This window comes from Cavia porcellus, unplaced genomic scaffold (assembly GCF_034190915.1).
Source record: "Cavia porcellus strain 051 isolate PalLab524CR breed Dunkin Hartley unplaced genomic scaffold, mCavPor4.1 scaffold_8, whole genome shotgun sequence".
In the NCBI taxonomy this organism is placed as follows: Eukaryota; Metazoa; Chordata; class Mammalia; order Rodentia; family Caviidae; genus Cavia; species Cavia porcellus.
The window spans coordinates 49,541,502-49,566,206 of NW_026947491.1; the positions used below are offsets into that span (position 1 = coordinate 49,541,502).

At 40.1% G+C, this 24,705-nt stretch overlaps 1 protein-coding gene and 1 non-coding gene across 5 annotated transcripts in view; one reads left to right on the forward strand and one right to left on the reverse strand.

The window, feature by feature from the left end:
• The window catches only part of Rbms2 (RNA binding motif single stranded interacting protein 2), a 76,636-nt gene that overhangs the window by 9,918 nt on the left and 42,013 nt on the right, over positions 1-24,705 (forward strand). For all 4 annotated transcript variants that reach the window (XM_063254977.1, XM_063254976.1, XM_063254975.1 and 1 more), the window contains exon 4: positions 23,889-24,055. In XM_063254977.1, the coding sequence (XP_063111047.1) occupies positions 23,889-24,055 (167 nt within the window). The remainder of the gene's footprint in view (positions 1-23,888; positions 24,056-24,705) is intronic.
• Positions 14,467-14,603, reverse strand: LOC111753311 (small nucleolar RNA SNORA2/SNORA34 family). Its single transcript, XR_002788130.1, has one exon. It is a non-coding gene; the product is annotated as a small nucleolar RNA SNORA2/SNORA34 family (small nucleolar RNA).

The following is a 24,705-nucleotide window of genomic DNA, read 5'->3' on the forward strand; positions in this document are numbered from 1 at the left end:
GAGTTACAGTTGTGTACCACCATACCTGGCTCTGAACATTGTCAAATACATGATTTATTGCACAAAGTTTCTCTGAGGCTTATCTGTAGGAGTGAGTTGCTGAGTCATAAGGTATGTGAATATTAGTTGAGTAACCTTTATTGAAATTGTTTGGGACCTGAAATAATTTATATTTCTGAATATTTTGGAATGTGGAATACTTGCATAGACTGGTTGAGCACCCCTACCCCAAAATCTGAAATGCTCCAAAATCTAAAACTTCTTGATTGTCATTTTGGCACTCAGAAAATTTTAAATTTCAGCCAGGCATGGTGGTGTGCTTCTGTAATCCTAGCACTCAGGAGGCTGAGGCAGGAGGACTGCTGTGAGTTTGAGGCCAGCCTGGGCTCCATAGTAAATTTAAGGCTAACCTGAACTACTTAGTGAGACACTGTCTCAAAAATAATTTTTTTTAAAAATTTCAGAGCATTTCAGATTTCACATTTAGGAATACTCAACTTATATTCAGCTCTAGGAAATAATATTAAATTGCTTTTCAAAGCCATGTGTTGAACCAAATTTGTTCCCTCAGCAGTATATAAAATGTATACATACTTTTTTTTTTTTTTTTGGTGCTAGGATCAAACTCACGACCTCACCTTTGCCAAGCAGGCACTTATGCCACTAAGCTAAATCCCTGGCCTCTCACATCCTTACTTTTTGATAATACCAATCTGTCTGTTTCTGTCTGTCTGTCTGTCTCCCTTTCTGAATTCTCTTTTAAACCCAATCTAATTAAGTTTTTACTTCTATTACTCCACCAAAACTGCTCAGATGAAAGTCTGCTGTGACTTTTGTATAATTAAGTATATACCTCACTGTTGATATTTGACACAGTTGATCACTGTTCCTGAGAAGCTGTCTTCCATGATTTTTAGAACACCACACCGTCCCAGGATTCCTCTCCTGACTATGGCCTCTCCTCTTCAGGCTCCTTTGCTGCTTCTTTCTTATTTTCCTGACTCAGTAGTAACCTCACTCAGTCCTTATGCCTTTTTTCTGTCTATACTTCTTTCTCCATGCAGTTTATTATCCAGTCTGATAGCTTGGAATGTCATCTGTATCATGTCAGCTGTAGAGTTTTATTCCACTGTGGTCATCTCTCTGATGTCACCTGTGACATCTCCATTTAGATATGGTAAAGTTAATGTATTTAAAGCAGATTTCCTGTCTGCTCTCTTCCTGCTCTGCAAAACTGTCCTCATTGTCGTCTTCATCACAGTAAAAGGCAACTTTATTTTTCAAGGTGCTCAGTCCAAAACCTTGTACATCACTGTATTTTTGATTCATCTTTTTCTCCCACAGCCTCATAGATGATGGTGTAATAGCAGTGCCTACTCTATTAGACTCTTTATGAATGCCTGGAACACAGTAAGCGATCGTTAAGGTTAACAGAATGAAAATGACCCATGGAAAATACGATTCTGTTACCATTAATTCTTATCTGCATGTAAACAAGTTTCTAGTTTTTGATCCAGCTGGGGATTGAACTAAGGGCAAGCATGTTGCTCTCCCACTGAACTACACATTCAACCTCTTTACTTTTGTAAGAGACAGGATCTTTCTCTTGTGTTTTCCAGACTATTCTTTTTTTTTTTTGGTACTGGGGATCGAACTCATGACTGCACGCTCGCAAGGCAGGTGCTTGTGTTCCTGAGCTAAATCCCCAACCCCCAAACTATTCTTGCATTCATGATCCTCTTGCTTCATTCAGCCTTCTGAGTAGCTGAGCCTCTAGGTATATGCTGCCATACCCAGGTTTAATTTTTGTTTTTAATTTTGGCAAAATACACATAAAGTAAAACCAATTTAGCCATGTAAGTGTGCAGTAGAGTTCACTACTTTATCTTGTGCATCCAATCTCCAGAACTCTATTCATCTTGCAAGATAGAAACTCTGTAGCCAAGCCAGGCCCATGCCTGTAATCCTAGCACTTGGAGGCTGAGGCAGGAGGATCATTGAGCGTTTGAGACCAGCTTGGGCTACAAAGTGAGCTCAAGACCAGTCTGAACTGCATAGCGAGACCCTGTCTCAAAAAGACAACAGCATCAATAACAAGAAAGAAAGAAAGAAAGAAAGAAAGAAAGAAAGAAAGAAAGAAAGAAAGAAAAGGAAGGAAAGAAAGAAAGAAAGAAAAAAAGAAAGAAAGAAAGAAAGAAAGAAACTGTAGCCAGTACACCTTTCTCCAGTCTTCCGCCTTCCTCTAGCCTCTGGCAGTCATTGTTCTGCTTTCTGCCTCTATGTGTTTACCTACTCTAAGTACCTTGCCTAAGTGGACTCATATAGTAGTTGTCTCTTCTTAATTAGCATATGTTTGCTATACACAAAATGTATGCATACATTCATTTTGAGGTACTGGTACATACATAGATCATATCATGATCATTTTTAATCTCCTTTCTACCCCCAAATTTGTATTTTGATGGCTGCTTTGTTTCACTTAGCACAATAGGCTCCAATTTCATCCATGAAACATGTCAGCATTTCCTTGCTTTTGCTCAGTGAAGTAGAATATGTCTTGTAGTCCAGCAAGCTCAGCTTCTTGAGAGGTTAGGGTGGGAAACTTACCAGTCTATGCCCAGCAGGACAATTTAGTAATTTAGCAAAACCTTGTCTCAAAATTTAGACATAAAAAAACAAACAAAGGACTGGGGATGTAGCTCAGTGAGAAGTCCCTGGGTTCAATCCTCTGTACAGTAAACACATAAGTGAATAAATAAACAGCTGTGCGTGGGAGTGAATGCTTGTAATCCCAGCACTCAGGAGGCTGAAGCAAGAGGATCCTGTCAAGTTTGAGATCAGCCTGAACTACATAGTGAGATTTTTCTCAAAAAAAAATTTAAGTTATATTCTTTTTATTTTAAAGTCATAGTTGGGGACCAGGGGTTTAGTTCAGTGGCACAGCCACCTGCCTGGCAAGTGCAAGATTGTGAGTTAATCCCTGGTACCAAAAAATAAATCAAATCAAATCATAGTTGGATTTGAGCTCAGGGGCTCCTGAATGCTAGGCAGGTGCTCTATCATTGAGTTACAGCTGCATTCCTATGTACTTATTTTTTTTATTTTTAAATTTATCTGTTTGTTTTGTTAGTAATGGGGAATGATCCCAGGGCTTTCTTCAATACTGAGCTATTTCTCACACCATTTTAATAGTTTATTTTGAGACAAGGTCTCAAATTTGTGATCTTCCCTAGCTTCAACCTCCCCCGCCAGAGTGCTGGAATTACAGGCATGTAATTTGGCTCCTTTTTATTTTTTACCTTGAGACAATTTTTTTTTTTTAAAGCAAATTATCTTGGCTAGGAGTGGTGGTGCACACTGCAGGCCCCTGCTGTAAATCCCAGCATTTGGGAGGCTGAGGCAAGAGGATTGCTTAAAGTTCAAGGTCAACCTGGGCTACAAAGTGAGTTCAAGTGCATAGTGAGACCCAGTCTCAAAAAGGCTAAATATCTGCCTTGAATCATCTCAGTAAAAAAAAAAAAAAAAGGCTAAATAGATTAATTAATTAGTAAAGACAAGGTTTCACTATATAGCGTAGGCTCACCTTGAACTCACTTTGTAGCCCAGGATAGTCACACCCAGTTGCAAGACAAGGTCTTGCTAAATTGCCTAGGCTGATCTCACACTTGCAATCCTCCTGCCTGAGAGGCAGGATTACACCAGGCCACTGCTGATGTTAATATGTTAGTAAATACTGAGCCTTTATGACCTGATTACCTCTTCCTAGGTCTCACCTTCCAACAGTGTTGCACTTGGCCTTCGATTTCCAACACATGAACTTTGGGGACACATTCAAAGCTCTTGAGTGTGGGGTGGTATTTCACTGAGGTTTGATTTGCCAGTGATTTGTGATGTTGGACATCCTTTCATGTGTTCATTGTTAAGATTGTCCTTTACCCACTGAATGGTCCTGACGCCCTCATAAAATATCACTGGACCAAGCTGGGCACAGTGGTGCACACCTGTAACCCCAGCACTCAGAGTCTGAGGCAGGAGGACTGTAAGTGTGAGTCCTGCTTTGGACCATTTAGTGAGACTGTCTCAAAAAAAAAAAAAAAAATGCAGGGGGCGGGGCAAAGGTTGCTTAATCCCCTAGAACTACAAAAGAAAAAAATTTGATAAATATTTTTTGTCACTGACATTAATGTCTTAATCCACTTTCTGTTGCTATAAGAAAATAGCTGTAGCCAGGCATGGTGGCACATGCCTATAATCCGAGGCTGAGGCAGGAGGATTGTTGCAAGTTCAAAACCAGCCTGGGCTATGAAGAGAGTTTAAGGCCAGTCTCAACTGCATAGTGAGACCCAGTCTCAAAAAACCTGAGGGTAGCTAATTTACAAAGAATAGAAGGTTGGGCATGGTGGCAACAGGCCTGTAATCCCAGAATTTGAGAGGCTGAGCCAGGAGGGTCACATTGAGTTTGAGGCCAGCTTGAGCTACATAGTGAGTTCAAAGCCAACCTGAATTAAAATAGTGAGATCCTGTCTCAACAAAACAATACAGGATAATACAATACAAAACAAAACAAAAGAATAGAAATTTATTTGGCTCACAGTTCTGGAGGCTAGAAAGTCATAGGGCCTGGTATCAGCTTGTTGTACCCTAAGAAAATAGCTTTGTTATATGTATATTATAGCAAACCTGTATAGGGGCTTACTAAATGTGTTTGTTTTATCTTTTTTCCCTAACTGATATGTTAAGGGACCTAATTGATCTGTTGAGCAACACTCTCCTCTGTAAAGAATTGCAAGAATCTCACCTAATTGATATGTTAACCATTGTTGCTCTCTACAAACTACAGAAGCTGTGCTAAAACAAGCTAACAAGGGTTGTTAATCACTGCTAGGAGCCTCTATTCTCCGCTAAAGAGCTAAGAAAAACTAAAATGGCAATTAATTTACATTTGTTTAAAGTAACCTGCTTGTGTGCAGAGAGATTTGCGTGTAAGTTTAACCCTTTACCCTGACCTTGACACATTACCGCCGTTTTCTGTTCTGTATGGCGCCTTATTGCCTCCCTCTCCCCTCACCTATCTATCTAGGCCATAAAGAATTTGGGTTTCTGGTGACCTCCCCCCGACCCGGTGATGATCTGTTATAAAATGAGCCTGCCCCAATTTTAAGAACTGCTTAGCTTAAACAAATTACCGGGTAATACTATGGCCCAAACCCCAATCGGTGCTTTCCTTTTGTTCTGTATGTATCAAATGAGTTAGATATCAGGTCTTTGTAAAACTTAAGTTCCAGCCTCTCATAACTTGTGACCCCTTCGCACTCACTAGTGAAGACAAGCTGTCCTGAGATAATTAACTCTCCACTTTCTTCTCCAAATATTGCTGCAGACGTGCCACTCTGAGATAATGTCAGTCTGCAGGATGGGAGTAATTTAAAAAACACCAGGAACTCCCTAGACTGTCAGAGCTAAATAGACAGCAATACAGTTTCCAGACTCGGGTCAACAAGTTTGATGGCTCTACAGGTTTCTTTGTTTCTCTCCCCCCGCCCTTTCCTCCAGCCCCTTTTTAAAGTCCTCCCTTCAGCTTCTAGGGGACGGTCTCCAAATTGGCTCCCGGAGACTGGTCGCCAGGCCTGGAAATAAAGCCTTTGCCACTAAATTTTCGGTCTCTTGCCTCCTTGGATTTTATACCGGGGCTCAAGTTATAACATTTGGGGGCTCGTCCGGGATGGAAGCAAGACCCCAGACTCATTTCTGAACATTTGAAAGTAAGTGCTCTGGAGGATTTGTTTGGGCCGCGGTCAACTTGTAATTTTGAGGGGACGCCCTCAATTTGGGAGCGGGAACCACCCAAGGACAGAGTCAGTTGGTTTGTAGGACAAATTCTGTCCATTTGTGACTCTGCCCCGGGTGGGGAACAGCTCCGTTTGGAAGGGGACGCCCTTAATTTGGGAAGTGAAACCTCCTGAGGACAGAGTCAATTGGTTTTTGCCATTTGTGACTCTGCCCCGGGTGAGGAACCACTCTGTTGGTTAATTTGTTAATTCTTCCAGATCCCAAAATTTGACTAATTTTTGGGCAAAGGCCATTTTTGCTGCAGCTTGTCTCGTCTTGTATGTCTGTTTGTTTGTCCATTTGTTCTAATTGTTCTCCTTTTGGTTACCCTAAATCTAACAGAACATTCTCTCCTAGGAACCCCTTCTATGAGCCCAGAATGGACAAAGGGATTTAGATATTGATGTGCAGTGTTTTTGTTCTTTAAAATTGTTTGCCTGTTTGGATTTGTTACTAACTTAGGGGCTTGTTGCCCATTTCTGTTGCAGGATCCATATGGCTTATTAGATTCAAGCTTCATAATAAGAAAAATTATTTCCTTTAGCTCACCAAACTGTGCAAAAAGCACCCTTTGTTTGTGTCTTTAATGTTGTGGCGCCTTGTTTAATATGTAAGTCTTCAACTGATTGCTTGCAACCTTGGCATGCCTTTTAAAAGGAATATTTTTCTTTCTGGTTAAAAAGTAAATATATGTGCACATATATGTGTATATTTATGGTTTTTAAAAATCATATCAACTTTACCAAGTAAAAACCAGGTCATACTGTAATTGAGCCAGTTAAAAGGTTATAGCTTTAAAAAACCCAGCATTTTAATGTGGTAAAAAGACATAAAATTAATTAAATATGTTTTAGACTACTAAAAGGTAACTTCAAGGGTTTTGTTGAGAGTTTTAATGTTGTCTGAGAAGCAAAAAAAAAAAAAGATAATTGACTGGTGATAGTAAAAAGGAGGGACAAAGAAAGTGGTTTGTCTTCAAGTAAAATGTCTGCTGTGCCAAAATGTAAAAAAAAGATAAAACTTAGAGGTATATTATAAGTTATAAAAAGCTCGAGATGATATAAATTTTGTCTTGGTTTATAGTACTGAAGACAACAGGTTTGACAAGAAGTAAATGTGTTCAAAGTTTGACAGTATTGGATCAGTTTTGATAGATTTATTTATAAGATTCTAAACCTTTGCTGCAAAGTGTTTCCATTAATATGAGATTATAGATGATAATAGAGATAAGATATAGGGGGGCTGGGGGTTTAGCTCAGTGGCATAAGCGCCTGCCTTAAAAGCAGGGAGTCGTGAGTTCAATTCCCGGTACCGATAAAAAAAAAAAAAAAAAAAGAGATAAGATATAAGTTTTCACATGTGCTGTGGACCTCTGGGAGATTATATGGCACAATTTTGTTACCTATGAAAAAGCTTCTTTTTATTAAGTATGTAATTTTAGTAAAATGATGGCCTGCCAGGTGGCACCCTGGGACAAAAGGTGGTGTGCCATCCAGATAAAGCCTGCTCTCTGATATGAAATGCCAAAACCATGTTGTCCTTTTGTCCCAAGCCGATTGGACATCCAGAGGTAAGGAGGTTTCCCTAGTATCGCCAGTTGGTCTCTTTGCAACTCAGTCGGCCCCACATGTTAAAAAAAAGATTACAAAGGTTTGAGAGTTTAAAAAAAAAAAATGCCCCTCAGCCAGTTGATAGAGATAGCACAAAAGGTCTTTTAAAACTAAAAAAATTACCGTCTACTGGAAAATTTGTCCAGCGTACCTGAGTCCTCACAACTGACTTAGAGTTAAAACTGTTGGGCAAATGGAATCAGGAGATTCCAGAAGTCTGGGCAAAAGACAATCCTCCAGGGCTAGCAGTCAGCCAAGTCCCCCTTCTGATGGAGCTCTTACCCCAAGCATGCCCCTTCTGCTTGTGACAATACCCGATAAGCCTGCAGGCCCGGAAAGGGATTTAAAGTCCACATGCAGAGGCCTATAGCCCTATCTTTCCAAAAGGCTCAATCCAGTAACAAAAGGGTGGCCTCCATGCCTAAAATTCTGGCCGCTGTGGCAATGCTACTTAAAAGAGGCCTCTGTCTAACTTAAAAATTGTTACTTGTATGATAAAACAGAGTAAATTTAAATGTTGGTTTTCTTTCTCCTTTTGGTTAACAGCTTTAATGACAGCTACAAGACCTTTGTTAATCCTCCTACTGGGCCTTGTGTTGTAAACAAGTTGATAAACTATGTCAAAGTTCTTAAAAGCTTATAATTTTAAAGACACATACAAGGTTATAAACAGATGCTAAAGAGTCAATGATTTGACACACTGACTAAAATCAGTGGGGAATGTTGTACCCTAAGAAAATAGCTTTGTTATATGTATATTATAGCAAACCTGTATAGGGGCTTACTAAATGTGTTTGTTTTATCCTTTTTCCCTAACTGATATGTTAAGGGACCTAATTGATCTGTTGAGCAACACTCTCCTCTGTAAAGAATTGCAAGAATCTCACCTAATTGATATGTTAACCATTGTTGCTCTCTACAAACTACAGAAGCTGTGCTAAAACAAGCTAACAAGGGTTGTTAATCACTGCTAGGAGCCTCTATTCTCCGCTAAAGAGCTAAGAAAAACTAAAATGGCAATTAATTTACATTTGTTTAAAGTAACCTGCTTGTGTGCAGAGAGATTTGCGTGTAAGTTTAACCCTTTACCCTGACCTTGACACATTACCGCCGTTTTCTGTTCTGTATGGCGCCTTATTGCCTCCCTCTCCCCTCACCTATCTATCTAGGCCATAAAGAATTTGGGTTTCTGGTGACCTCCCCCCGACCCGGTGATGATCTGTTATAAAATGAGCCTGCCCCAATTTTAAGAACTGCTTAGCTTAAACAAATTACCGGGTAATACTATGGCCCAAACCCCAATCGGTGCTTTCCTTTTGTTCTGTATGTATCAAATGAGTTAGATATCAGGTCTTTATAAAACTTAAGTTCCAGCCTCTCATAACTTGTGACCCCTTCGCACTCACTAGTGAAGACAAGCTGTCCTGAGATAATTAACTCTCCACTTTCTTCTCCAAATATTGCTGCAGACGTGCCACTCTGAGATAATGTCAGTCTACAGGATGGGAATAATTTAAAAAACACCAGGAACTCCCTAGACTGTCAGAGCTAAATAGACAGCAATACAGTTTCCAGACTCGGGTCAACAAGTTTGATGGCTCTACAGGTTTCTTTGTTTCTCTCCCCCCGCCCTTTCCTCCAGCCCCTTTTTAAAGTCCTCCCTTCAGCTTCTAGGGGACGGTCTCCAAATTGGCTCCCGGAGACTGGTCGCCAGGCCTGGAAATAAAGCCTTTGCCACTAAATTTTCGGTCTCTTGCCTCCTTGGATTTTATACCGGGGCTCAAGTTATAACAAGCTCTGATGAGGGCTTTTAGCTTCATCATCACATCAAGGAGAACATCACATGATAAGGCAAAACATACTTGCTAGCTCACATCTGGTCCCCTTCCTGTACAGTCACTAATGCCACCCTGGAGCCTCACTCACGACCTTATCTAATCCTGATTACCTCCAAAAGGTTGAACTTCAAAACACCATTAACATATGCATTTGGGACTCAGTCCTAACATGTGAAACTTTGGAGGACACATTCAAACTGCAACAATTGATACTCTGCTAGTACCATACTGTTTTTACTACTGTGACTTTTTTTTTTACAAGCTATTTGTTTATTGGTACTGGGGATTGAACTCATGACCTTGTACTTGCCAGGCCGGCACTTGTGCCACTGAGCTAAATCCATGGCCTACTACTGTGATTTTGAAATCAGAATGTGTGATGCTTCTAATTTTGATCTTCCTTTGCAAGATTAATTTTGGCTATTTGGAGTCCCTTGAAACTCCAAATGAAGTTTTGGATAGATTTTACTTCTCTAAAAAAAAAAATAGCATTAAACTGAGTGTGACTGGACATGGTAGTGCATGCCATGTAATCTCAGCAATTGGGAAGCTGAGGCAGGAGGATTGCTGTGAGTTCCGGGCCAGCCTGGGCTATATAGTGAATACTTTTTTTTTTTTTTTTTTTTTTTTTTTTTTAACATAGTGAATTCAAGGGCAGCCTAAACTATATAGCAAGACTCTGTCCACAAACAAAGCATAACAAACCAACAACAAAAGCAAAAAAAAAAAAAACCCAAAAAATAAAATTATTAGATTTTGACAGGGATTATATCAAATCTCTAGATAATGCTTTAGGTAGTATTGATATCTTTAAAGTAATTCTTCCAATCCAAGAATATGGATTTATCTTTCTATATACTAATGTCTTCTTTAACTTCTTTCTGCAGTATTTTTCAGTTTGCAGAGCACAAGTCTGTCACCTTCTTGGCTAACCTTATTAAGTATTGAATTTATTTTGCTAAGTTTCTTAGCTTTATTTAATAAGCAAGTAGCATTTTTACATACCAGGTACTGCTCTAAGCCCTTTACAAAATTTAACTCATATAAGCCCTCTAAAAACTATGTGAGACTTGGAGGCAGAGGTATGAGAATTGCTGTGGTTTCAAGGCCAGCATAGGCTGCAAGGTGAGTTCAAGGCCAGCCTGAACTGCATAATGAAACTCTGTCTCAAGAAAAAAAAAAAAAAAACAAAGAAGAAGAAAAAAGAAAACCATGTGAGGTAAACATGATCATCTCCATTATGCATATGGAGATGTTGAGGTATAGGCCCAGTGCTGGTACGCAGAACAGCTGGTGTCTGCCAGTCAATATGCAGTGTTGCCTTCCTGTGTACTTTTCACTTTCCTCAAACTATTTTTTTTTTTAAACTTTTTTGAGACAGGGACTCACTGTGTAGTGCAGGCTGGTCTTGAACTCACTCTGTAGCCAGACTGGCCTCCTCCTGCCTCAGCCTTCCAAGTGCTAGGATTACAGACATGCACCACCATGCCTGGTTGCCCTCAAACTTCCTGACAAGTGTAAATCTCTTAGGGACAGGTCGGATACCTGTGATTTCATTTTTTAGGAATTGGAGACCTCTCTACTAGAGATTCCTGATCCCCGGGCCTGGTTTGGACTGGTTGCTTGCTGCATAGCTGTGGCTAAGGGTTGGCTTTCACCCTGTCCAGGGATTATTTTGCCTCCTGTCTGGGTTGGATTCTCCCTTGGTTCTCAAGCCATTCTCTTTGTATGTAACTCCCCAGTTGTGGTGGTGTGTGAAAAGTGCAAGGGAGAAAAAAAAAAAAGCCGGGTGTGGTGGCTCACGCCTGTAATCCCAGCACTCAGGAGGCTGAGGTGGGAGGATCTTGCGAGTTTGAGACCAGCCTGGGCTACAAAGTGAGCTCAAGGCCAGCCTGAGCTACAAAGTGAGCTCAAGGCCAGCCTGAGCTGCATAGGGAGACCCTGTCTCAAAAAAGACAAAAAAAAAAAAAAAAAAAAGAAAAGTGCAAGGGAAGGAGTTTTTTGATAACTTCTAAGTCTGAAAATGTTTAATTTACTTCAATGTGTAATTGGATATATAATTATCAGTTAAAGAGCATTTTTTTCCTCAATTTTGAAAACATTGCTCCATTGTACTCTGATTTTGCTGTTGACCTGATTAATGCCATTTTTATTCCTGATCCTTAACTTTCTTCTTTCCTTTTTAAGGGTTTAAGGATCTCCTCTTTCTACAGGCAAGGTTGCCCATGCCTGTGATTCCAGGACTCAAAAGACTGAGGTAGGAAGGTTGCTGCAAGTTCTAAGTCAGCCTGAGATGTATAGCAAGACTCTCTTTTTCTTTTTTGTTTGTTTGTCTGGTCTTTTGAGACGGGTTCTTGCTAAGCTATTCAGGCTGGCATTGAACTCACTCTGCAACCCAGGCTGGCTACGATCTTCTTGCTTCAGCCTCCTGAATGCTGGAGTTACAGGCGCGAGCACCATGCCCAGCCCAGACCTTCATTTGAGAAAAAAAAAAAAGGATCTTATTTTTATACTAGTGTTAAAACTTTTCAGCAGTAGGCACTTGTGTGGTTCTTATTTATTTAGGTTTGGATACTCACTTCAGTCTGCAAAATATCACATCCTTTGGTTGTGGTATTTTGTTTATTATAATTTTTCTTTTAATTTTCTGTATTTTAGGGGCTGGGGATTTAGCTCAGTGGCATAAGCGCCTGCCTTGCAAGCAGGCAGTCATGAGTTCGATCCCTGGTACCGATAAAAAGACAAAAAAGAAAAAAAAAAAAAAAAGGGGGCTGGGGATTTAGCTCAGCGGCATAAGAACCTGCCTTGCAAGCAGGCGGTCATGAGTTCGATCCCTGGTACCGATAAAAATGAAAAAGACAAAAAAAAAAAAAAGTAAATTTTCTGTATTTTGTTTCAGAAGTCCCAGATCAGTCCTTTTCTTAAGTTTTCGTTTTCTTGCTTTCTTATTTATTTATTTATATTTGTTTGTTTGCTTGTTTTTTGAGACCGAGTCTTGCTATGTAGCCCAGGCTGGCCTCAAATTTATAGTGATCTTCCTGCATCAGTTTCCTGAGGCTGGAATTATAGGCATGTACCACCAAAAAAATCTTTTAGTTTCTTTTATAATAATTTTAGTAGGATCTGGGAGGCTTTATTCGTATATATTAGAGTCAAAATCTCCCACTCTCTTTTTTGTTTTGTTTTGCCTTGTCTTTTGTATTTCTGGAGTTATATTTATTGTTTTTATTACTACTTTTTTTGTTATTTTTGGTTATTTATTTATTTATTTATTTTGTCTTTTTTTGAGATGGGATCTCGTTATGCAGTTCAGGGTGGCTTGGGCTCACTTTGTAGCCCAGGCTGGTCTTAAATTTGCAATAATCCTCCTGCTTCAGCCTGCTGGTTTATTTATTTATTTTTTGAGATAAAGGTTTAGTAGGTACTCCAGGTTAGTCTAAAACTCACAGTCCTGCCTCAGCCTCTTGAGTGCATGACAAGTGTGAACCACCATACCTTTTTATTGGTACTGGGGATTGAACTCACGACCTGGCGCTTGCCAGGCAGGCACTTATGCTGCTGAGCTAAATCCCTGGCCCCAACCATACCTTACTTTATCCCCCTCTAATCTGGCTTTTGTTCCCACTGTCCCATTAGAATAGGTGTGTGTGTGTGTGTGTGTGTGTGTGTGTAGTACTGGGGGTTGAGTGTAAGATTTTTACACTGAGATGTGTGCTTAGTCCTTTTTAACTTAGATGGGACTCAAATTTGTAATCTTCCTGCCTCAGCCTCCAAATAGGTAGGTTGTTTTGTTTTGCGTTTTTGAAACAAAGTCTTCCAGTGTAGTCTAGCCTGGCCTTGCAATCTTGATTCTTTTGCCTCAGCCTCCCAAGTGCTAGGATTATACCACAACTGCCTTAAAATAGGCATATTAAATAGTAACATTAAGGGGTTGGGGGTTTAGCTCAGCGGCATAAGCACCTGCCTTGAAAGCAGGTGGTCGTGAGTTCGATCCCCGGTACCAATAAAAAAAGGAAAAAGAAAAAAAAGTAGTAACATTAAATTGTTCAATGCTATTGACTTTTTTTAGTTTGTATTGTCTGATACCTCTCTGGCATTTGCTAGGGCTGAATGCTGCCCATTTTGGAAGAAGTTCCTTTCTGTGGCTCTGGTAGTACTATGCATATGGGTCTTGCACTTTGGCTCTTTTCTTTAGTCTCATTGTGAGTTATTGTGCTTACACTTTGAGTGTTTAGAGTTCTTCAGGCCTTTTGCCCTATTCTCTAGATATATCTTCTCCACGATTTTATGTCTGTTCTTTTCTTTTTCTGAAGCAGTCTCACTATGTGGCTGGCCTCAAAACTTATGGCAATCTTCCTACCTCAGCCTCACAGTGCTGGGGCCACAGGCGTGTGCCACCATGCCCAATGACTTTAAATCTTGGAACCATTTGATTCCCTCTTTCTGGAATAATCTTTTATTCCATTATCTGTATGACCACATTTTTCTCATCCTTGAAGTCTTAATGTCACTTTTCTGACTAAGCTGGTGAAAATAAGTAACAGCTTTCTGTTCTTTTTTTTACTTTTTATTTTAAGTGGCTAAAACTGTCAAATAATAATTTTAACTTTTATTAGTACATGTTTGCAGTACATAATGCTTATGTGCATTGTGGGCAATTGGTGCATGTACATAACACATCTTCATTGTTTTCTTTTTTTAATTATTATTTAATTTTAAAGGGGGTAAAATTAAACACAGCAAAACAGAACAAAATAGGACATAAGAAAGCAATGTAAGAGATAAAAATTTCAAAGCTAGACTACCTAAAATCTTCACTGTCTATCATATTGTCTCTTGTTTTCTTCCAAATAGTTGTCCAGGTCTTCACATACAGAGAATTCATACAAAACAACATAGTATAAAACTAATCCGAACAGAATTAGAAAGATGTTTTAGGTTTTCAGAACAATAGGCAGGTCACTAATGACTGTCGTACAGTCTCTCGTTCTCTTCAAAATAGCTGTCCATACTCTCATGTATATTGAAGTTCAACAAAACAAAACAGGTAAGGGAGGAGGGATTGCTTGGTTTCTCAGCACTCCAGGTCCCAGCATGGCACGGGTCCCAGTAAATGCCCATGGCTCCCATCCTGGGCCGCCATAGCCTGCCATGCTTACAGATGCTCACGGAGGGTGGGGGTTGCTTCAGGCTGTTTCTTTCTAATGAATTGACCATTTCACTGCCCAAGTTCTGAAATGGCCAACAGACCATAGAAAGACATCTCTTTAGGCTTCTGCTTGAAAACAACAGCATCAGGAAGCTGCCGGCCTGGATTCAGGGCCAGTGTTTTCTTTGTTCCATTCCTTCTCCTCCATCTTCCCTCCCTCGGCCTCTGTTCTTATTGTTTGTTGACCATTTAGCACAGTAGATGATTATAGTTATTCTATAATTAGTTGGTTAATACCTTTCTCCCCACTTAACATCAGATTCCATCAGGGCCAAAATACTGCCTAGTTTAGTCAATGTTTTAGCCTTTGTACACAACCAACATACCACCAGGTACTCAAGTGAACATGTCTGTTCAGTGAATGGTTTTGAATTCCTTTTGTGCTTCAGAACACATGAGAGTTTTACATGTATTTATTTTTATCCTCACAACAATTCTTTTATATAGGTGGCATCCCCATTTTATAGGTGAGGTTAAGCAACGTACAGTTACATAGCTCATATATACAGTGATAGAATTAAATCTAAGTCTCTATGACTTTTGAGACTATGTTTTGCTCACTTTTGCTGGGTAATGGGATCAGTTGTGAAAAAATACATACTTTAAAAAAATTCAGTAAGGGTTGGTTCATTACCTAACCAGTTGCTGAATGAATAATGAATAACCTTGTAATTACATAAAAAGTGAAGCTGGATACTGTGCACCTATAGTCCCTGTGAATCACTTAGAGTTTAAGGCCAGCCTGGGCCACATAGTGAGTTTAAGGTCAGTTTGAACCATATGACAAGCAAAAATAAATAAGTAATAATAATAATAAAATATCAGAAATTGCAGACTGGTAGGACTGTATTCAAACCCTTATCTGACCATTTCCACTACCAAGGATAATATTTGCCTTGCCTTTAAAGATTGTTGGAGTTCAAAGGTTTTAATTTGAAGCATTTCTCTCCCTTTACTCCCACTTGAGAGATAAGAAAATAATTTGACAGGTGGGGATAAAAGAAACACATTATTAGAAATAAGGGTAACATCAAGAGAGCTTACACTGACCCTGGTGGTGATACATAGAACCCTCTGAGCTGCTGAGGAGGCTGAGACAGGAGGACTGCAAGCGGGAGTCAGCCTAGTAGTGTAGCAAGCCCTGTCTCAAAAGAAAAATAAATAAATAAATAAAAAGGGCTGGGTCGAGGATTTAGCTCAGCAGCCTAAGGGCTTGCACTGCAAGCACACAGTAGTGAGTTCGATCCCCGGTACCAAAATAAATAAATAAATAGGGCTGAGTGTAGCTCCAAACTTTTGATATTCAGTCCCTAGTACTACCAAAAAAGTAAAAAGGGAGGGAGGGAAGGAGAGGATTGATAATTTGGGAGCCAGAATTTGACAGTTTTAGCCACTTAAATAGAAGCCGTGTTTAAAGTGGAAAATAAATAAATACAGTAAAATCAAAGGAGCTGTAGATGTCCCACATAAAACTCACCACGTTGGAGTAACGAGGCTCATGTGTCCTTCCAGGCCGCTGGATCTCATGCTGGGGAAGGAGGAGCTGTGTGGACTGTACTCCTTTTGGAATCGCAATGGCTGGGGAGGGGTGATGTGCTAATGTCTGCTCTTCTATATGGAAAGGAACATCTGGAGTAGGGGATACAGTGTGTTCTGCTTTAAGGATGACCACAAGATCATTCCGTCTAACCACTTTCTTTTTTCCCAGATTGTCTTGATTTAGTTCCATTTCCACTTATTAGACCAGTGCTCAAACAGAGGATTTTGATACAGTTGCCATAGCACATGCCTGTAACCCCAATACTGGTGAGGCAGAGGCAGGAGGATTGTCATAGTGAGCTCAAGACTAGCCAGAACTACATTACATAGTGAGACCCAAAAAACAACCAGAAAAAAAAAAAAAAAAAAGATTTTTTTTTTTTGTGTTTCAGGTAAAAATGATAAAGCTAAATATCTTTACCTGCTTTTTAATGTCACATTTCAATGTGTTCAAATTTTTTTCTAATAATTGAAGGTTACAGTTAGTGAAAGCCATTGGTTGGTTAGTTCAGAAATAGCAACAGACAGGGTGTGGACTTGGGAGCTAGACAACCTCAGTCAAAACTAAGACTCCGCAGCATACTCATTATATAAATTTAGATAAGCACCTTACTCCGCAGACACTTAGTTTCCTTGTCTAGAAACACTGAAACGGATATGATACATATCTCATCTTCTTGTGAAGACTCTAATAGATAACTAAAGCCTGCAGGGCCTGGAATATGGCAGCTACCAGGCCCAGGAAATGTTCATTTTCTCTTTTCTTTGCTTGAGAAAAAGATGATAGAATAATAGGCCCATAGACTCTCCATCCTCTGATGGGGATCAAATCCCAGGCGCTCTACCCATGAGGTGTATGCCGTCATTCTGATGGGACTTGGGTGTGTGACCCAGGGCCCCGAGCCTCTCTTGGTGCTGTATCGCACGTGTGCACCACCATGCCCAGCTCTTTTATCGATTTTTTGTTTTGTTTTGTTTACCAGAGATTGAATTTATGACCTGGCGCTTACCAGGCAAGCACTTGAGTCACTTTGCTAAATCCCTGGCACATTGTTTCTTTGTTTCTTTTTTTTGAAATAGGGTTTCACTGTACACCCCTGGCTGGCCTTGAGCCTGCTGTACATCCCAATCTGGACTTGAACTCTTGATCCTCGTACCTCAGCCTCTTGGTACTGGCTTTTGCGTATGTGCTCCTGTGCTGGCAGTTACCATGTTCTTGTATTGACTTTTCCTGTTTTGTTTTGCCATTTGGGGGGATTGAATCCAGTACCTTTGCACTGAACAACCTCCACCACTTTTTAAAGTTTTTGTTCTGAGTCTGGCAAAGTCACTAAGTTACTTGAGTTAGCCTTGAACTTGGAACCCTTTTGCTCAGCCTGGCAGAGTGAGGTATGTGAGTTATCCGAATGAGGCTCCGCTCTGGGCTCGGTTTTGTTTTCTCCTTATTAACATCAGTCATTAGTTTTAAGAGGCTAGACCAGGGGACTCTTTTACATTGTTACTATGATTTTTAGTTATTTTGTTTATTTATTTTTTTTGGTAAGGGAGATCGAACTCACGACCTCACACTTGCCAGGCAGGCACTTATGCCACTGAGCTAAATCCCCAGCCCGATGTTTTGTTTTGATTTTGGTGTGTTTCATGTCATTGTTTGCATTCTCATAGCATTTCCAGGTGTTGCACAGAAATGCAAAAAAGAATTGTTTAGTTATAGATTCTTTTTAAGAATATTTTATTTTTATTGGTACATGTTGCTGTGATTATATTCCCAGTGATTACATTCATCCTGGGGAGTTGGTATATGGACACAACACATCCTAATTCTTTTTACTCCCCTGACCCCAACTACATCTCCTGGTCCCCTTAGTAATAGATTATTTCTTTTCTGTGTAGAAGAGATTAAATATTTTTTCTATTTTGTCTTTTTGAGACAAGGTTTCAGTGTGCAGTTCAGGCTGGCCTTGAACTCATAGCTGTCCTCTTGCCTCAGCCTCCTGAGTGCTGGGATTTCAGGTGTGCGTCATTATGCCTGGTTATTCTTTGTCAGTTTTTTGGGGGCAGGGTCTCACTATGCAGTTCAGGCTGGCCTTGAACTCACTGCTGTCCTCCTGCCTTAGCCTCCCAGGTACTTTAAAAGAAAATACAAGACTCTTGCTTTTATGGGAGAGCTGGAAATTTTAACTAGGTATTTTATGAAGTTAACAAACTACTACTTTAGGTTTTATTTATTTTCTTAATGATAATGTCTTGCTTTGTATAGTTGAAGCTAGTCTTGAACTGATTATGTAGCCAGGCTTGCCCTGTCCTCCCAGCAATCCTCCTGCCTCATGCACTGCTTAGGTTTTGAACTCACCCTCCTCTACTAGCTGTGACTATAAGCATGTGTCACCATGTCTATCTTATTTATTTTTTGAATAGAGTTATTTCATAGTAACATGCTGAAATATGTGGACATAAAATGTTACATCCAAGATTTGCTTTGAAATAATGGGATTAAGAAAATAGGTGAAGAAGCAGATGAAATGTTTGTTCATGGGACTCTATTTCCAGCACTTTGGAGATTGAAGCAGGAGAATCACTGTGAGTTTCTTGTGGTTTTTGTTGGTACTGGGGATCAAACTCACAACCTTGCACTTGCCAGGCAGGCACTTATGCCATTGAGCTAAATTCCTGATCCCAGTTTTTTGTTATTTTTTTTGGTACTGGGGATTGAACTCATGACCTTGCACTTGCCAATAGGCACTGTGCTACTATATCCCCAGCCCATCACTGTGAGTTTGAAACCAGCCTGGGAGACATAATAAGAACCTGTCTAGGGGCTGGGGATTTAGTTCAGTGGCATAAGCGCCTGCCTTGCAAGCGTGTGGTCGTGAGTTCGATCCCTGGTACTATTTAAAAAAAAAAAAGAACCTGTCTTAAAAAAAAGGGGGAGAGACAAAAAGAAATGTTTGTTCAGGAGTAATTATTGAAGCTAAGTATGTAGGGATTTGTTATACTTTTGCTGTGTGTGTGTGTGTGTGTGTGTGCACGTGTGTGCACGCGCCCATGTCCTGGGAATCAACCCAGTGGCTTTGCACACACTTGGCAAGTGCTCTGCCACTGTGCTACCTCCCTGGCAACCTTCCCTTGTTTTTTTTGTACTGAGGACTGATCCCAGGGAGCACTGAGCTACATCTCCCCACTTCCTTTTTAAAATTTTTTGACATAATGTCTCATTGATTTGACAGGGCTAACTTCAAGTTTGGGATCCTCCTACTTCAGTCTCTGGAGTAGCTGTGGTTTCAGGCGTGTGTCGCCATGCCTGCTCCCCTTGAAAACAAGGTGTGATTTAATCAGCCAGAAGATAAAATAGGTAAAGTCTTGAAGACATACACGTAGGCAAGGACTTTATGAACAGAATCCCAACTGCACAGAAAAAATATCAAGACTCAACAAAGGGGGTCATATCAAACTAAAAAGCTTCTACATAGCAAAAGTTGTAAACCAGTAGCTGGGTGTGATGGCACACACCTGTAATTTCAGCACTTGGGAGGCTGAGGCAGGAGGATTGCCGTAAGTTCAAGGCCAGCCTAGGCTACATAGTGAGTTCAAGGCCAACCTGAACTACACAGCAAGATCCTGTCTTTAAAAAATAAATAAATAAAAATGATATAACCAACAGAGTGAAAAGATAACCTACAGAATGGGAAAAATTTTGTGAGCCACTCCTTGGTTGCAGAGGATTAATATCTAGAATATATAAAGAACTCAAAAAATTAGGCCTCCTAAAATAAGAGGACACCAGGCTAGGGATTTAGCTCAGTGGCATGAGCGCCTGCCTAGAAAGCACAAGGTCATAAGTTTATCCCTGGTACCAAAAAAATAAAATAAAGTAAGAGACCAAATTAAAAAATGGGCAACTGAAATAGAGACTCCTCAGAAGACGTAGAAATCGCCAATAAATAAATGAAAAAGTGTTCAACATCACTGGTATTAGAGAAATGCAAATTAAAACAACACTGATATTCTTACTCCAAAAACAGTGGTTATCCTCAAGAAATCAAGTATTAACAAAAGCTAGTGAGGCTGCTGGGGGGAAAGGGAACCCTTCTACATTGTTGGTAGGAATGTAAACTTGTAAGAGAAAGCAGTCTGGAGGATTCTCAAAAAACTCTGAAATTGGATTTGACTCAGCCATTTCTCTTCTAGGTATATTCCCAAAAGATTTAAATAAAGACATCATATTGTCTACAGATATGATTTTTTTTTTTTGTTCTGGAGATGAAACTCATGACCTCGCACTTGCCAGGCAAGCGCTTACTCCTCTGAGCAAAATCCCCAGCCCACGATATCATATTGTAGTGATGCATGAATACTCATGTTTATAGCAGCACTATAATAACAGTCTCAGAAGGAGACTGTATGTTCATCGCAAATAGATAAAAAAATATTTATATGCAATAGAGTACTACTCAGCCTAAAGAAGGATAAACTGGAGTCTTTTATAGGTAAATGGATGCAACCTGAGAACATACTCATTAGTGAAATAAATAAGACACATGTTTGTAAACATTACATTGTTTTATGTGTGAGAAGCTGAAAGAAAAATGTATATATATATAGTTAAGTAAGTCATACTACCAATTTCTCTGAGTTCACTGAAAGGGAAGATTTGTGCCTTTATTGTTCAGACAATTGAATGCAGCTGTCTTGTGCTCTGGATGAATGATTCGGGAATGACAGTGCACAGTATATATACCATTGTTGCCTCCTGATTGATGTGTTTTGAAATTTTGTTGTAGGTTTTTTTTTCTCTACTTCTTTTTTTCTTTTTATCCTTGAAATAAAATGGATTTGGAAAAAATTTTTAAAAATAAAAACCCTAATTAAGCAAAAAATAAATAACCTTAAACAAAAATCTAAAAAAAAAATAAAATAAAAAGAAGGATAAACTTAAGAGTCATTTGTAGCAAAATAGATGGACCTTGAGACCATAATGTTGAAGTAAATCAAACATACAATTACATGGTTTCTTTTATATGAGAAATACAAAATATAAATATAAAGAACAAATTAAAAAGGTACATAATAGGAAATAGGGAAATGGATCATTTACAGAAGAGAGGAGGTGGGAAGAAGGGAAAATAAATGAAAAAGAATTAAGATTTGTTACATATATGTACCAACTCCCCACTTGGAGTATAACCATTGCATACTGTGAAGTGTACTAATACAAATATTTTTAAAAATAAAATAAGGGGTGAGTAACCTTAATACTACAACCAGCGTAATTATCTAAGGTTACCACTGAAGACAACCATTCAGCCGTGAGCCTGAGCAAAGGTAGAGAAGGAGAAAGGGGGAAGAAAGAAGTGAAGAGGAAAAAGACTAGAGAAAAGAAGTAAAAGGTAGTAGAAAATTGGAAGAAAATTTAGAGGCTGGGAATTAAGAGATTTATGTTTTATTCCTATAATCCCAGCACTCGGGAGGCTGAGGCAGGAGGATCGGTGTAAGTTCGAGACCAGCTCGGGCTACAAAGTGAGCTCAAGACCAGCCTGAACTGCATAGAGAGGCCCTGATTCAAAAAAAAAGGCTGGGTTATACTCAATGCAAAGGCCCTTCATTCCAACTCCAGTACAAACACCCAGATTCTTACTCATTAATGTAAGCAGTCTTTGAATAAGTAGTGTGAGGTGAGGAAAGAGGGTGCTGGAGTCTCCTGAGGTTTTCTGGGTGTGTGATCTCTGTATTTCTGATGAAAATGAAGTAGTATCAAATTTGAAAATAAAGTTGGCCAGGCCTGATGCACACATCTGTCATCTAGCACTCAGGAAACTGAGGCAGGAGGATTGCCCTGAGTTGGAGGCCAGCCTGAGCTGCATAACAAGACCTTGTATTAGAGAAATGTAAATCAAAACACAAAAACAGAAACAAAAAGAAAATAGGGTAGGGCTGCTATGATGTAGGATGCCTATAATCCCAGCACTTGGTGAGATTGCCATGAGTTCAAGGAGGTCCTGGACTACACAGTGAGTTTAAGGACAGCCAAGAGCTACAGAGCAAGGCCTTGTCTCAAAAAATAAAAAACGTGATCAATAACAAAATAGAGAAAAATAAATTAGAGGCATACATTTTCTTTTTCCTTTATCTGAAATGCGATGGAAAAGAGGCAAACACACTTCTCCCAGTGCCTCTGCTGTGAGCTTTGAAACACTAATGACACTATTCTGTTCCACTTGGCATCTTCCTCCCAGCTCCTGTAACATTCTGAAAGCAGTCTCCCAGCCAGGCTGAATAGTGGGGGAGTATGGTAACACAGAGCAACTCAGCGAGATCTGGTCGTGTCTCTGCCATGTTCTCCACAAGTGACTGGCTGTCATGTTCAGGCTTCAGCTTCAAAGACCAAAGCTCCTTGTTCGGTTCTAAGAAGTAGATAAACTTCTAGGTATGTGTAGAGGTTTTCCGGTCCATGTGAGGTGTTGTCACCCTGCCTATGCTGTCAGGCTGGTGGTATCATTGGCTATTCCTTGAGCTTGGGTGCAAGCCGGGTTTGTGCTGCCTACCTATGGTGGGGAGAAGGGCCATGCCGCCACTGTGTACATCAGGGAAGCCAGCTTCCTACACAGGCTAGGGGGCTGCAGTTTGGTTTTGCTTTTTGCAGTGCTGCGGGTCTGACCTAGGTCTTCCTGAATGCTAAGGATGTGTTCCACCGTCCTCTCACTTCTTGGATTCATAGTTCTCTCACTTCTTGTATTCATAGTTCAGATGCTTCTGTTCTAACTGGCCTACCCTGAGTAGAACTCAGGAATCAGGAATTTAGAATTGTTCTTTTGGCACAAGGGAAACTAAAGATATAAAGTCCTGTACAAGCCTGCATTCTGTATTTTCTTAGCCGTTTGTTCTCATTTGGATATTGTCAGTAATTAAGGTTTCTGTTACTTCTGCTTCACCAAAGTAGAGAGAGAGAGTGGGGGGAGTGTTGAAATAAATCTAGCTGAGCGTGGTGGTGCATACCTGTAATGCGAGGCTAAGGCAGGAGGATTGCCACAAGTTCGAGGCCAGCCTGTGAGACCCTGTCTCAAAAAAACAAAAACAAGGGCTGGGGTATATAGCTGAGTGGCACAGGTGCCTGCTTGGCAAACACAGAGTTGTGAATTTGATCCGTGGTACCAATAAATAAATAAATAAATAAATAAAAAGAGAAGTCCAGAAAAGCAAAAAAGACCAATTAAGCACTCTACCAATAAGTTACATCCTCAGACTTTTATTTTGAAATTTGCCAAGGGTCAGAGGTATGAAATATAAGAGGCATATTTCACATTAAGGTTTTATTGGCAAAAGAGATTTCCTTTTTGATATTCATCTTTTTCTTTTTCCTTTGTTACTATCCTAGTCATTACCACCACCACCAACATCACCATCAAAAAGAGAGATAGGAAAAAAAAATCTGGAGATGAAATTAGCATTCATCTTTAGGATGCTAATTACTCCAGGGAAGTAGTGCCTGATAGGTTTACACTAGAAAGGGTTTTGTTTTATTTTATTTTATTTTTGAGATAGAGTTTCAGTTTGCAGTTTGGGCTGGCCTTGAACTCACTACAAACCCAGGCTGGTTTTGAACTCAAGGCCATGTTCCTGCCTCAGCCTTCCAAGTGCCAGAATTACAGGTGTCTGCACTACATGCCTGGCAGAATAGTTATATATGGTTTTTTCATTCTGTGGCAGAATTCCTTTAATTTTTTGTTTCTAATTTTTTATCCTTCTGTTGAGTTCATTATTATTAACATTTAGAAACATTTTCTTCTGGGGAGCCAGGAACTCCCTCAGTCTCCAACATCTAAATATCCCATCCTTCTGACCTCTATTTCTTGTGTCTTCCTGCAGCCATATGTGTCACTATCGCAGCAGATGGCACCACCTAGTCCAAGCAGCAGCACCCCCAACAGCAGCAGTGGGGGCAGTGGGAATGACCAGCTGAGCAAAACCAACCTGTACATCCGCGGATTGCAGCCGGGCACGACTGACCAGGACCTTGTCAAGCTGTGTCAGCCGTAAGTTGGAAGACACTCGTGGACAGTGCAGACTTGTGATGCTGGCTTATTGCCAGGCGTTATGCTGAAGTGTGACAGTGTGATGCTTCTGCCCCACAGCTGCAAGGTGTCTCAGCATCCACTCTTTAAAGATTCTTCCTGCCACTAATACATAAAACCTTTATGTATTTGTCTGACAGAGGCTGGCCTTTTGAAGCCCAGTTTCTAACTTTGTAAAATTTAGCATCTCCTGGCAACTGAGAGCTTCAATGGAAAGATTGCTGTCCTTAGAAACGCTCAGGATCTCTGTAAATGTGACCAGAAGGGAGTGAGAGCTGGCAAAGACAGAAGGAATGAGAGAGGCCAGTGGAACTATACACTTGAGGAGTTTCTATTGCTGGCCATAGCTCCCAGCGAATCAGAGGACTTTTCATGTTAGTGAAGAAAGACAGTAGAGCCAGGTGTATTGTCACAGGTTTTTAATACCAGCACTCTGGAGGCTGAGGCAGGAAAATCACTGTTTATGTTCCAGGCCAACATTAACTGCACAGTGAGTTCAAGACTATCCTGAATGAGCCGGGCACTCAGAGGCTGAGGCAGGAGGATTGTTGCAATTTGTTGAACAGCCTGAGCTGCATAGTGAGCTTAAGGCCAGCCAGAACGACACAGTG